We start from the raw sequence: 14,836 nt of genomic DNA on the forward strand, positions 1-14,836 counted from the left end.
AGCCACACTTCTAGTCTAGATTTTTACTGGTTAACTGAAGACAGTCTCTCTCAGACTTTTCTGCCTGTGGCTTCAAACTGCAATCCTCAGACCTCAGCCTCCTAAGTAGATACAGGTATGAGCCATGGGTACCTGGCTCATAGCAGCTTAATGCAAATGGCATAAACAACTCAAATGTCTAATAACTGACAAAACAAATTTTGTTTTCCTCCCTTCACCTGAGGTGCATAAGCTGCTACAATGCTATGTATGAGTAAAATTTATTCTCTTGAAATTACATACAATAATTATGTGTATAGGATGCCCAGTTTCCAGGATTTTTAATTTTTTAGTAGGGATAGAACACAGGACCTTGAGCATGGGAAGCATCCATAACATTCTTAAGTATGAAATACACAAAAATAACTGCTCAACACTTCCACAATGCACACATAATTTTAACAGCTATTTTTTAAATCTACATAGAACTTAATTTTACACAATGCAGCTCTTTATTCTGCAGTACTAGGGTTTAAACTTAAGGTCCTGTGCTTGCTCGACCAGCACTCCACCATCCAGGAAGATAATAACAAAAATCTGATACTTCTATCACTACATAAGGATCAATGCCAACTAGTTAAGCAACTATTTAATGTAGAGGAATATATACAAGATAGCTTTAATCATCCAGCTTTTACCTGAATTGCCAATGTTTCTTGTTGCTGACGGGCTTCCTCTTGAACCTTATCTAGGGCTGCAGAAAGTTCTTCTTTAGCTTTCATTTCACGGCTCAGAGCAGCTTCCTGTGCCTCACTATCCTTTGCAGCATTGGCTTTGTGAAGATCAGTAAGTTCTCTTAAAAATTCAGATTGATAACTTTTATTTAAAGCAATATACATGAACTACATACACAAGTGTACCACTTAAAAAAAAACACTATCATAAAGATTCTGCTGAACTCACTTTAAGTAATCACCCCCTCACTACTGACAAGTTCATAAACGTTGCTAAGGATAACATAGTACAAAAGGGCTCCTTCGACACCCTACTCTGATCACTGATTCTAAACTGGCTGCACACATTATCATTTTCTTACTTGTATGCACTATCCAGGGCAGCCTGAATACTGCGGTTCTTTTCTTCAAGTTCATCCATGTCTATTTGAAGTCGGCCAAGATCTTTCTCTTGGCGTTCTACCACAGAATTTAGTTTCTTAATATTTTCTCTATGTTGTTTCTCAACTTCTTCTTTGCCATCAAGGACCTATTTTTTAAAAACAGACAAAAGTATTTTTCAACCTATAACACCATGGTAGATGACTGTATTTCAGGAATCTCAACAAGTATTGTAATACAGAAAAAAAATCTTACCATTGCCGGGTGCCAGTGGCTCATGCCTGTAATCCTAGCTACTCAGGAGGCTGAGATCTGAGGATCAAAAGCCAGCCTGGGCAAGAATGTCCCTGAGACTCTTATCACCAATTAACCACCAGAAAACTGGAAGTAGCACTGTGGCTCAAGTGGCAGAATGCTCGTCTTGAGGTAAAAAGCTCAGGGACAGCGCCCAGGCCCAGAGTTCAAAGCATCACGATATATTTAAAAAAAAAAAAAAAAAAGTAAAAATAGGCCAGGCAGGACTGGGATGGTGGCTCAGTGATAGAGCGCCTGCCTTGCATGCATGAGGCCCTGGGTTCAATTCCTCAGCACCACATAAGCAGAAAAAGCCAGAAGTGGTGCTGTGCCTCAATTAGTAGAGTGCTAGCCTTAAGCTAAAGAGCTGAGGGACAGTGCCCAGGTCCAGAGTTCAGGCCCCCCAACCGACAAAAAAAAAAAAACAAAACCAAAAACAATAGACCAGGCACCAGTAGCCCATGCCTGTAATTCTAACTACTCAAGAGGCAGAGATCTGAGGATCTCTGAGGTCAGAGATCAAAGCCAGCCCAGGCAACAAAGTCCACGAAACTCTTTATCACCAATAAACTATTCAAAAAAGCCAGAAGTAGTACAGCACTACCTTGAGCAAGAGGAGCTCAGGGACAGCACCAAAGCCCAAAGGTCAAGCCCAAGACCAGGAAAAAAAAAAAAGTAAAAATAAAATATATAATAAGTATATATATATATATATATATATATATATATACATATATATATATGTATAATCTATGCATATATAAAGAGAATACAATTTCTGCTCACCTGTTTTAAATGCTGCAACTCCTCTTCTTGCTCTTTAGCTTTTTTGTTCAGCTTTGCAATAGTATTTTCACTGTCTTTGTCTTTAATTCTTAATTTCTTAATGATATTAGAATTATGTAGCTGCTGCTTTGAAAGTTTTTCTCCTAGTAATGATTTTTTAAAAAGGATAAATCAAAATAATAATTATTTCTTAAGAATCTGAATAGAATGGTTTATCTAACTAATGACATGAGAATTCTACTGATGTGATACAGTGATGGATGTACAATATGAATTACAACACTTCTTGCCAGAAATTTGATGAGTAATAAAGAAAAGTGATAAACTGGATATAGCCCATTCTGTAAAAGTATTTTTGGAATTCTACCAAGTATTCCATGTCATGAAAAGAGAGAACTAACCACAATCAAGAATCTAATAGCTGCCAGATACCCATGGCTCACATGTGAAACCCTAACTGCTCAGGAGGCTGCGATTGAGGATCATGGTTCCAAGACAACGCTGGGTAGGAAAAGTCCATGATACTGTTATCTCCAATTAAAAAACACAAGTGGAGCTATGGCTCAAATGGCAGATGGCTAGCCTTGAGCAGAAAAGCTCAGGGACAGAGTCCAGACCTCGACTTTAAGCCCTAGGACTGGCAAACGCGCACACATGTAATAACCAAACACCACAGACAACCTTTAGCTGGACCCTAGAGTAGTACAAATGGCCAACTATAAAAGGTATTTTAAGCCAGGCATGCTGGCACAAGCCTGTAACTCCAGTATGCAGGAGGCGGAGGAAGGAGGATCTTAAGTTTGAGGTCACCCTGGCCTCAAAGTTCAACCTAAGCCTGAGTAACAGTGAGACCTTGTCTCAAAAACAGAACAAAACGACATTTTACAGACAACTGAGACAAATAATGGAATGTATGATGGATCATACTTCTAAACTAATGCTGATTTTCATAGGTACATTTATGGTCTAACATTTGTGATAGAAAATTCATTTGTGCTGGATGCTGGTGGCTCACGCCTATAATCCTAGCTACTCAGGAGACAGAGATCTGAAGATCACAGTTCAATGCCAGCCTGAGTAGGAAAATCCATGAGTCTTTTATCTCCAATTAACCCCCAGAAAAACCAGAAGTGGAGCTGTGGCTCAAGGTAGTAGAACACTAGCCTTGAGCAAAAGAGCTCAGAGACAGTACCCAGACCCTGAGTTCACCCCTCCCCCCAACCAGGAAAAAAAAAAGCATCTGTCATGTGCCAAGTAGCTCTCCTATTCTTATAGTATCTTATAATCATAAACAGAATACATACCTTCTTCCATTAATCCTTGAATCTGTTCATCTTTCTCTTTTAAAAGGTCTGCAGTTTCACTACTATTTAATCTAGTAGCAAGTTCTTCTTTCATATTTTTTATTTCCTAATTTAAAATTAAAAAATAAAATACAATCAGTGACTAAAATGAAGAAAGTATGTTACCATTTTCCTCCAGACTGAAAAAGCCATACTCACATACTCATAAATAAATCTATAAATATTGCTCAGTTAACTTACTTCTTTGGTTATTAAGACTAAGAGCTTTAAATATTGCACATAAAACACACATTCAGATATATCAGCAGGTCTTAATATGGAAATGGAAATGAAAATAAGTTAATTTTTGCTACCTTTCTTCAGAATGTATATGTTCCACAGGTTAAGCATTACATTTAGAACAATAGTACATAGAGACAGATAGGTTTGTTGATTAGAAAGTAGTTTTACATTATTGTTAAAGCCAGAAATGAGTTATTAAATCAAGCTTTAATTTATTCTCCTTTCTGTAGCAATCCACATGGGAAAATTATAAATTATTATTCACTTTGGCTAAGAAATAGGAAAACAACATAATTGAGAAAGGCCAAAAGCAGAGACAAAGCTATCAGTAACAGTCAGGACTTGAGCTATAATTACTAAACTTAGTTATTAGCAATTTCTAAAATAGGTAACTATCCCAAATTAGAAACATTAAAACAACAGATTGTAACCAGGAATGACTTTGCTCCCATGATGACATTTTGTAAAATCTAGCAGCTGAGGTGGGAGAGGGTACTACTGGAATGTAATGGGTAGAGGCCAGGGATGTTGTTAAACATTCTACAACATACAAAAAGAACAAACCCAGGGCTGGGAAGGTAGCTTAGTGGTAGAGCGCTTGCCTTGCATGCCTGAGGCCCTGGGTTCGATTCCTCAGCATCACATAAGCAAAAAGAAAAAAGCCAGAAGTGGCACTGTGAGCTGAAGAGCTGAGGAACAGTGCCCAGGCCCAGAGTTCAGGCCCCAAGACCGGACCCAAAAAAAAAAAAAAAAGAACAAACCCACCATAGACTTATCTATCCCAAAATGCCATACCATAGAGAGTAAGAAATTCTACATTAGAGTTAACACTATCCTTCTTAAAAGGAAATCATTCCTAAAAATTCATATTTTAAAATTGCTTTGGAATTAGTATATATGTGTGAAGTGGTATGAAAAAAATAAAGTAACAATAATTTTTTAAATGCATACTATACCATTTAAATTAAGTGTTATCTACTTTGGTGGAGTTATCATTTCTGTTGGTTTGGTTTTTTTGTGTGTCGATCCTATGGCTTGAACTCAGGGCCTAGGCGCTGTTCCTGAGCTTTCCTACTCAAGGCTAGCACTCTACCACTTGAGCTACAGCTCCACTTCTGGCTATTTGGGTGGTTAACTGGAGACAAGAGTCTCAGGGACTTTGCTGCTGGGGCTGGCTTTTCCAACCACAATCCTCGGGCTACAACCTCCTAAGTAGCTAGGATTCAGTGTGAGCCACCAAAACCAGGTAGACATCATTTATAAAACTTATCCTAGTGCTCTTTGTTTACAGATTGCAATGATTCATATGTAATTATACAAATTAACATTTGTTTCGATTATAAGTATGAATTATCAATTTAAATATATCAAAATCTAAAACTTAATAACACTTTTTAAAATCTTAACTTTTTTATTATAGAAATCTGATGAAGGCATTCAGCAAACTATTTTCTCTGTGGATTTTTTTTTTTTTTTTTGGCCGGTCGTGAACTCTGAACTCTGGGCCCGGGCACTGTTCCTCAGCTCTTCAGCTCAAGGCTAGCGCTCTACTACTTGAGCCACAGCACCACTTCTGGCTTTTTCTGCTTATGTGGTGCTGAGGAATCGAACCCAGGGCCTCATGCATGCAAAGCAAGCACGCTACCGCAGAGCCACCTTCCCATGCCCTTTGTGGAATTTATGTTGAATAATAATAATTACCTTCTTAGCAGCATCTCTCTCTTTGCAGGCGAGCTGTACTTTCTTTTCTGCTTCTGCAATCCTCTGAGTAAACTCATCTTTCAAGGAAGAAATGCTGCTGCTTTCTTCTTTGACTCTGAACATTTCACTAAATTGAAATTATTTGGGAATGAAGATATACTGTTTATTTATTCCAAGGGTACCAAGGTAAGTTCAATTCTCAAAATAACATTTTCTTCAGTATAAACCATAATGAAATAGATCAGTTTTAGGTCTGTTAACTTTTTTGTTTCGGTGGTACTAGGGCTTTGAACTTTGCCTTCAGCTCTGATTTTGGCTTGTTATTTTTGAGACAGGATTTTACTTCCTGCCCAGAAAAGTATCAGGGTACAATCCACTTATGTTAGGCTTCCTGGTAGCTACAAAACCCCAAACTCTGACACCACTGGGGTCTTGAGTACTATCTTCTGTCCAGGCTGGCCTCAAACTGTGATCTCAACAATTTCAGCTTCCCAAATAGCCAGTAGTTAGGATTACATGTACTGGTACCCAGACGACTTTTTTGTTGTTGTTGTTGGTGGTGGTGGTGGTATCAGGGTTTCAACTCATGATTTTGCATATGCTAAGCTTGTCACTTTAGTCATTTCTGCAACCCTTTTTGCCTTGGTTACTTCTGAGAAGGATCTTGCATTTTACCAGGATTTATGCTTCCTTCCATAGCTAGAATGACAGATGTATATCACCATGCCCACCATTTTTCATTTTCATGAACTTTTTGTCCTGGCTGGTTTAGAACCATGATCCTCTTGATCTCAGCCATCTGAACAGCTAGGTTTAAAGGTATGAGTCACTGTATCCAGCTTTTATATAGGTGAGACTAGCCTTGCATTCATGATTTTTCTGCCTCTCTTGCTGAGGGGTTACAGGTATGAACCACCACATAAAGCCAGCCTATTAACTTGTAGATAGAAATTTATCTTTTAAATTATTTATGTATGTATTTACTTGAGTAATTCATTCATTCAGTGTTAGAGATTGATCCCAGGGTTGGCAACATCCTATCCGAAGAAATGTTCTACTATTGAGCCACATATCCAGCCATATACCACATTTTAAAATATCAAATAAAACTCACTGGAAAGTGAAAGTATCAACAACACTTGATGTGCAAAACTAAGAAAAAGGTAAATATTTCAATTCTAAATCTTGTGTCACACTTCCCTAATCTATCCTTAATACAAACAAAACTAGTATGTTTTTAACTATCAGTTTTCTTGAGACAACATTTTATACCTCTAATATTAAAAGATTATTAGCAGCCCGGCACCAGTGGCTCACACCTATAATCCTAGCTACTCAGGAGGCTGAGATCTGAGGATCGTGGTTCAAAGCCAGTCCGGGCAGCAAAGTTCGTGAGATTCTTATCTCCAATAAACCCGCTAGAAAACCGGAAGTGGTACTGTGGCTCAAGTGGTAGAACGCTCGCCTTGAGCTGAAGAGCACAGGGACAGCGCCGAAAAAAAGATTATTAGCAACAACTGGAAAGAACTTACTGTTTTTATAAAATATGTTTCAATGTCAAAAGTAGGGGTAAGGAAATGACTAAAGTGATACAGCCCTTACCTAGCAAGTTCAAACTCCAGTACTGTTAAAAAAAAGAAAGAAAGAAAATAAGTGTATTCAATGCCAAAGTAATATGGTAAAGATAATTTGAGAATAGAAATAAGCTTTAAGTAAGTTTATACCTGAAATGGTATTTGATTTTGTTATTATAAAGAAATTAAATTTCAGAACATTTCAATTTCAAAAGCTTTTTTTTTTTTAATGATAGTATATTCTGTGTGTGTGTGTGTGTCAGTTGTGGGGCCTGAACTCTGGGCCTGGGCGCTGTCCCTCAGCTCTTCAGCTCAAGGCTAGCACTCCACCACTTGAGCCACAGCGCCACTCCCAGCTTTTTCTGTTTATGTGGTGCTAAGGAATAGAACCTAGGACCTCATGCATGCAAGGCAAGCACTCTACCACTGAGCCACCTTCCCAGTCCAGTAGTGTGTTCTTAACTTAGGACTTCATACTTGCTAGGCAGGCTATCTCTCAAGCCACGTCCCAGCCTTTTGTGCTTCAGTTATTTTTCATATAGGATTTCGCTGTTTGCCTGGCCTAGACTACAGTCTTCCTATTTATGTTTACCTCCCCACCCATCCTGTAACAAGGATGTCAGCTATATACCACCATACCTAGCATTTTCTGGTGAGTCGAGGTCTCACAAAGTTTGTGCTAAGGCTGGCCTTGAACCACAATTCTCCCAATCTGAGACTAGTTAATAACTAGGTTTAAAGGTGTGGGCTCAAAACTATTTTTTTTTCTTTCTTTTTACTGGTACTGGGATTTGAATTCAGGGCCTCACCCTTACTCAGCTAGCACTCTACTGCTTGAGCCATACATCTAGCCTGGCTTTTTACTGGTTATTTTGGAGATGTAGTATAGCAAACTTTTCTGCCCAGGTTTTGAACCAGGATTCTCCTGGTCCTAGACTCCTGAATAGCAAGAATTACAAGCATGATCCATGAGCACCTCAAAAACATTCTTGAAAACCACAAAGTGTACATAGACTTCCACGTTATGCATAACCTTATTCACATTTGTAGAATACTTACTCTTTCAGGTTATCATAAGCTTCTTCTAAAAGTGCTTTTTCTTTACTAAGAGATAATAACTGAGCCTCCCTTTTTTCCAGTTTCTCATTCAGAAATTCAATGGTCTGGATGAAGAAAACACAAGAAGTCAAAATGTTTTAAGTTTCAAAAAAGACAATTTGTACATGCAGGTGATGATTTGTAAAGGAACCCAATCATGGGAATAAATAAAACATGATTTCATGGAACAATGAAAACAATATGAGAACACAGTGCTCACAGGGCAGCAACCACATGATGACTGCTATATTGCTTGCTCTGGAAGACACAGGGGCAGATCAAGTTGAACATCTACATAACCCGTGATGTTGAAAATGCTAGTTCTAGGTACACCTTGGAGGGAAAACTTGTTGATAAATTCAACAGGTAACATGTGTAAGAACACACTAGCTTTGCTATTTTCAATAGCAAAATCTGGGATGGTCTGTAAATCCGCCAAAAGAGAAGGAAATAGATGCAGTCAAAACAAGGCAAAAAGGGCCTTCAGCCTCTGATTATGTTCTTAGCTGGGTGGTAGATATAAATGCATGTATCTATAGTCTATATTATTCCTTAAACCAAAAATGTAACTTTTATATACCACATTTAAAAATCAATAATTTTAAAAAATAAAAAATAATTTTAGAAAACCTACAGGAATGTATTTTTAAAATTTCCCCAGAATATATCTGTGTAAGTACAAAAAGTAATTCTAACCATATTTTATTACTTAAATCCTACTGAAGCAGTGATATACTGTTGAGAGATCACTTAAGTACTGACAATAATTAAAGTTGGTTTTTAAGAAAGTGCCACTATGTATTTTTTAGCACGGTGCTATTACCAATTGTAGTTGCATGGCCTTTTTAAAAAGCTAAAAGTTCAATAATAGACAGCCGGCAGCTTGTGGCTTACACCTGTAATCCTAGCTACTCAAGAGGCAGAGATCTGAGGATCTCGGTTCAAAGCCAGCCCCGGCAAGAAAAGCCATGAAATTCTTATCTCCAATAACCACCAGAAAACTGGAAGTGGCGCTGTGGCTCAAGTGGTAGAGCACTAGCCTTGAGCTGAAGAGCTGAGGGACAGCGTTCAGGCCCAGAGTTTAAGCACCATGACTAACAAAAAATAAGAATAAAGATATATAATGGAAACATTTATGGTTAGTTATATTGCAAACACATCTGCCATGGTTAGCTTTGAGAAACTTCAGATACTTGAAATTATTTAATAATTAACTGGTACACTGCTACCATCAAATACTGCTACAATGAAGTGACAAAAGACCTTTCTCTCTTTTTTTCTCCCAGTACTGGGGTTTGAAGTCAGGAGTCTGCACTTGCAAGTTAGGTACTCGGCTGCTTGAGCCACATATTCAGCCCCAAAAGATCTTTTTTTTTTTTTTGCTGGTCATGGGGCTTGAACTCTGGGCCTGGACGCTGTCCCTCAGGTCTTCAGTTCAAGGCTAGTGCCCTACCACTTGAGTCACAGCACCACTTTCAGCTTTTTCTGCTTATGTGGTGTTGAGGAATCAAACCCAGGGCCTCATGATGTATGCGAGCAAGCACTCTACCACTAAGCTACCTTCCCAGCCCCCAGATCTAGCTTTTTAATTCAGTACAAGTCACTATGCATCAATGAAAACATTTTTCAAACAAATGATTTTATCTCCAAATCAAACACCCAAAAAGTCCATTTCTACTCTGTACAGTTACCTTGCAAACATCTTCCTTCTCAGAAAGTACTTCTGGCTGGCTTTCTGCAACTTCACACTGCTCAGATAGCTCATCTAAGCCAGTATTACATCCTTCAGTTGTAGGCACAGAAGAAACCAGAGTATCTGGCTGTTCAACTGCCGTATCTGGCTGTTCACAGTTAACAGGTGTGGTGCTGCGTCCACTTTCCTCCATTTCTGCTTCTTCAGTGGGTATAACTGTTTCATCATTTACTACTTCTTCAGCTTTTCCCTCAATAGAGTCAATTATTTTAGTCTTTGGAGTGGAAGAATTAACTATAATAGGCACTAAAGCATATCCCTTGCCTGACAGCTCATCATCTGAATTGATTTCGCTGACACTCCGGCTATCTAATGACTGTACACTAAATGAGTCTATTCTTTCAAAAGCATCAGATGAGCAGCAACTCTCGTTGAGCTTTTGGAAATCATCTAAACGATTATACTCAGGACAAGCAGATGCAGAGAGAAGCTGAAAAGACGTCTGCATCAGGTGAAGACTTGATTTGGCATCTGTAGTCTCCTGTCTTGAACTTGCTGAGCTCTCGCTTATTACACTTTCATGATCTAAAACTTCAATATCACTGGTGGTGGAAGTACCCGAGGAGAAGGTACTAGCAGGAGGAGAGGGTGTGTTGCTCTGTCTGTCTTCATGTTTTTGCTCCTTAGCTTCCAAAGCCATGTCCTTTGTTTCTGCTGTGAGAGACTGCGTAGACATGCTAGATGCACTTTCTGAAGCTGTTTTTGCCTTAATCACATTCTCAGACACCTTCAAGCATATAGCAGGCACTTTCATTTCAGACTCTTTATCAACAGTTTCTTCTTGCTTGCCTTCAGTTTGAGGTGATGACTCTACTGCCACAGTTTTCCCTGGTACACACACAGGGTCTCTCACTTCTGACTCAGCTGTCTCTGTAACTTCTGACGGTCCAGAGATTAAGGATTCTTGTAAAGTGCTTTTCACTTCTTCTTCCGGTCGTTGTGATTTAGCTGGAGGCTTCGATACCACCGGGCTGTTCTGAATAGTCTGGACATCCGTTGGAGAGAGAAAGGCACTGAAGAAATTTTCAGATTCATCTACTACAGTCCTTCTCACCGGCTTTGTGATGGCTTTAGGAGAGGCCGTCGGTGGACTCTGTGGTTCAGTGTTTGATTTCAATCCCCAGGTGGAAGTATCCCATCCTCCACTGACCGGGGGACTTAAGCCTTTGACAAAAAAATAAAAATTTTATATATATATATATATATATATATACACACACACACACACACACACACATATATATATATATAACCATCACTATGAATCAATATAAATATAATTTAGGGAAAGTAAGAAAATGGAGAAAATACAACCTGTAATTTACACTTGTTAAATACCTTGCTGACTGTAATGTTAGTACCAGGTTAATTCTGGTTGAAGCCCTGCCTGAGAGGAACTAAGAGCATAGATAAAAGGCTAGACTTGGCCTGGCCTAGCAGAAGCAAGTATGTTATTTCCTCCTACAACAAATTATGAATGTAATGGTATGTGTCTTATAACCCACATTAAGGTCAAGATACATATGACTCATCTCACAAAAACTGGCAGCACCCTTACTAACAGGTCATGTGCCACCACAGAAAAATGACTTGTTCGGTCAGTTTCCTGCTAATTACATTCTTATAACACAAAATAATAAAACATAAGATAAACAGAGGGCAATGCTCAAAACCTGTATCACAAGATACTAGAAACAAGTGTTCTTTTCCGAAGATCAAGTTAAACTGATGGGAACAGTAAGATCTAGTGAGCAAATGCATTTTCATCTACTTAATGATAAGCCTAATTTTCAAGTCCCACTCTCCAAAACGTACTTGAAGAGAAAGTTTTGTCCTTTTATATTTGTTTCCATTTTCTAAATTGTGCCATCAGCTATATAAGGTCATTGTAAATTTCAGAAATGTGCATTTTTAGAACTGCTTTTTTGATATAAAAGTAGATGACACAGGCTCATACTTGTAATCCTAGCTACTCAGGAGGCTGAGATCTGAGGATCATAGTTCAAAGCCAGCCTGGGCAGGAAAATGGTGCTGTGGCTCAAGTGGTGGAGTGCTAGCCCTGAGCAAAAAAACTCAGGGCCAGGCCCTGAGTTCAAGCCCTGGGATCAGCAAAAATAAGTAAATAAGCAAATAAAATGTTTTAAAAGTAATTGACACTGGGAGTTCTTAAAAGTACAGAGGAAAAAAAAACTATCTTCTGGGGGGAAAAGTTATTATCACAATAGTCATAGAAATAGCAACTGCTAATAACCTGATGATAAAAAAAAAAGGTAATGTTCAGTAAAATGTTAAACTAATTTTTTTTAATTAAAAAATGACTGGGCAGAATGGTCATAAATCCTGCACAATTAGAAGTGATGTAAAGAACACAAATAACTAAGAACTAGCTATCAATTTTTCAGCCCTAATAGCCTGCTTTCATATGAGTTCAGTTTGACAATAGTTTTAGCTCCATTGGTATCACATGTGAAAAGTCGCAAACAAAAGGCCAAAGTTAAAATGCAAATGAACTAGCAAACAGAATCTACTGATTAGTTCATCATCCTAATGCATAACCATCGTACGAGTTATCTGGCTTCCATTTAACCTACTCCAGTCTGAAGACTATGGCCCTCTTTGCCATCTAGGACACAAGTGATAGGTAAACATGACTAGTATGGATAACCTGGTTTTAAAAATAACCTATATAATACATTCAAGCCCAAGACTTCTTAGAAACCAATGATCTAAAACTTAATGGTTCAATATGTAGGGTCCAAGAGAAAAAGCCAAATGGAACTACTCAAGCAAGATCGCACAACTTAGTACTTTGAAAAGTACTAAGATCACGACATACAAACATGAACCAGCACATCATAAAATGAGAAAGCCTTAATTTGCAACGATGAGCACTAAAAACAGAAACCAGAGTCAATAGCTTTAGTTTTTCCATCCAAAGGTGTATATCCCCCTAAATCTGCCACTGTTTGTACTCATCAAAATACTAGACAATTCCTCACACTTAAAAAGACAAGAGCAACGTTAGGTCCTGAAGGATTTCCGTAGAGTGACAGACGTGTCTCTGCAGAAATGTGGCAGAACTTAAAACTCCTTGGACCACACATTCTACTGGCAATACCTCCGGTATATTCTGCGGTGATACCTCAAACAAGTGTCAACTTGGCCACCCCTCACTTTCCAATTTGGCAAATAAAACAAGGAAGTCGTTCTGGTGCTATCCAAACAAACTTGGGCCCTAGGAGGCGCAGGGCGCTCCTCCGGTGTGAGCTGTTTTCCTCCCTCTCCTCCCTGTTCCTTCACATTCCTCATAAGGTGCAGTGACGCGAGGATCCCAGAGGCCCAGCTGGGTCCTCCGGAGAAGGGCTGGGGGCACAAGTGGCGAGCCGAGTGCCTGGTCGGCTGAGATGGGTCCCGGCGGGCTCCGGCGCCGCGGGCGGGGGAAGGCCGGTCCCCGGGCAGGGGCAGGGGCAGGGCGGGCTGGCGAAGGCCGGTCCCCGGGCAGGGGCAGGGGCAGGGCGGGCTGGCAGCGGGCCGCGGCAGGGACCCGGCCGGGGCACCCCCGCAGCAGGACTGCCCAGGGGACTCTCGGGGCGGCGGGACCCCGACCTCCCAGCCCGCCCGCCCCGGCGCGCGCCTCACCCGGCTCCCCGTAGGGAATGGTGTCGGCCCAGGTTCCCGGCTCCTCGTCCTGAATGTCCAGGACCCGGTCGATGGACTTCTGGGCCTGGGACAGCGCCTGCTTGGCGAAGCTGGAGAGCTGCGAGGCGTTGAACCAGCTCATTGCCGCTCCTCGACCGCCCCGGGCGGCGGCGGCGGCGGCGGCCCACGGCGGGGAGGCCCCGAGCGGGCCGCGCGGCCTGAGGCTCGGAGGAGGGCCCGGCGGATGCGGCCTCGCCCCGCTTTTCCACGCCGCGGGCCCGGTCAGCGGGCTGCCATGACCCCGGCGGCCTCCCCCGAGCCCCAGACGGCCCCCCTCGGCTCGGCCCTCAGCGGGGTCGGAGCGCGCGCGTGCGCATGCGCCGGCTTCGTCCACGTACACAACCACCAGATCCGGGAGCCCAGAGTTCCGTCTGCACGGAAGAACAAGGGACGGAACGCGGACGTCACATCCGGGCGGCCGCGGTGCCCTTGGTGACGGAGCGAAGCGGTTCGGTTCCCACCGGGAAGATTCGAGTTCAGAGCCGTTCTCAGCCTAAGGGGGCCACGGCGGCGGAGCCGTGCGCGGCTGCGGCGTGTCGGTCGCTCAGAGCCCGCGCTGCGCCCGCCATGACTCCCGACAAAGGCAGTCGTGGGCCTGGCGTTTCCTTCCGCACTCCGGTCCGAGTGTCTTCTCACCGATATTTACCCATCTTGCGGAGACGAGGACGCCGCGCGTCACACCTGGGACGGCTGCCAGGGCCGGCCCGCCAACACGGATCGCCTCCGTCAGGCCCCGCGGCCCGGGCGTCGGCCTGGCGCGGACGCGGGGCCCGGGCGCCGGCCTGACGCGGACGCGGGGCCCGAACCCCGGCCTGGCGCGGACGCGGGACCCGGGCGCCGGCCTGGCGCGGACGCGGGACCCGGGCGCCGGCCTGGCGCGGACGCGGGACCCGGGCGCCGGCCTGACGCGGACGCGGGACCCGGACCCCGGCCTGGCGCGGACGCGGGGCCCGGGCGCCGGCCTGGCGCGGACGCGGGGCCCGGGCGCCGGCCTGGCGCGGACGCGGGGCCCGGGCGCCGGCCTGACGCGGACGCGGGGCCCGAACCCCGGCCTGGCGCGGACGCGGGGCCCGGGCGCCGGCCTGGCGCGGACGCGCGGCCCGGGCGTCGGCCTGGCGCGGACGCGGGGCCCGGACCCCGGCCTGGCGCGGATGCGCGGCCCGGACCCCGGGCTGGAGGAGTAACAGGTGAATTACCGTCTCTGCCCAGCAAGGCCTTCCGCGCCGCGCAGCACGCGGGCACAGCGACTGG

The 14,836-nt window shown here is 43.0% G+C and overlaps 1 protein-coding gene across 1 annotated transcript in view; it reads right to left on the minus strand.

The window, feature by feature from the left end:
- The window catches only part of Tmf1 (TATA element modulatory factor 1), a 28,758-nt gene extending 14,806 nt beyond the window's left edge, over window positions 1-13,952 (minus strand). The window contains exons 1-8 of the mRNA XM_070018930.1: window positions 13,526-13,952; window positions 9,825-11,050; window positions 8,095-8,198; window positions 5,462-5,588; window positions 3,479-3,584; window positions 2,175-2,317; window positions 1,076-1,242; window positions 678-834 (exon numbers count right to left, since the gene is read on the minus strand). Of these exons, the coding sequence (XP_069875031.1) occupies window positions 678-834; window positions 1,076-1,242; window positions 2,175-2,317; window positions 3,479-3,584; window positions 5,462-5,588; window positions 8,095-8,198; window positions 9,825-11,050; window positions 13,526-13,667 (2,172 nt within the window). The 5' untranslated portion in view covers window positions 13,668-13,952. The remainder of the gene's footprint in view (window positions 1-677; window positions 835-1,075; window positions 1,243-2,174; window positions 2,318-3,478; window positions 3,585-5,461; window positions 5,589-8,094; window positions 8,199-9,824; window positions 11,051-13,525) is intronic.
- Between the last annotated feature and the right edge of the window lie 884 nt (window positions 13,953-14,836).

The sequence above is a fragment of the Dipodomys merriami genome, unplaced genomic scaffold, assembly GCF_024711535.1.
Source record: "Dipodomys merriami isolate MVZ:Mamm:240054 unplaced genomic scaffold, mDipMer1.0.p SCAF_13, whole genome shotgun sequence".
Classification (NCBI taxonomy): Eukaryota; Metazoa; Chordata; class Mammalia; order Rodentia; family Heteromyidae; genus Dipodomys; species Dipodomys merriami.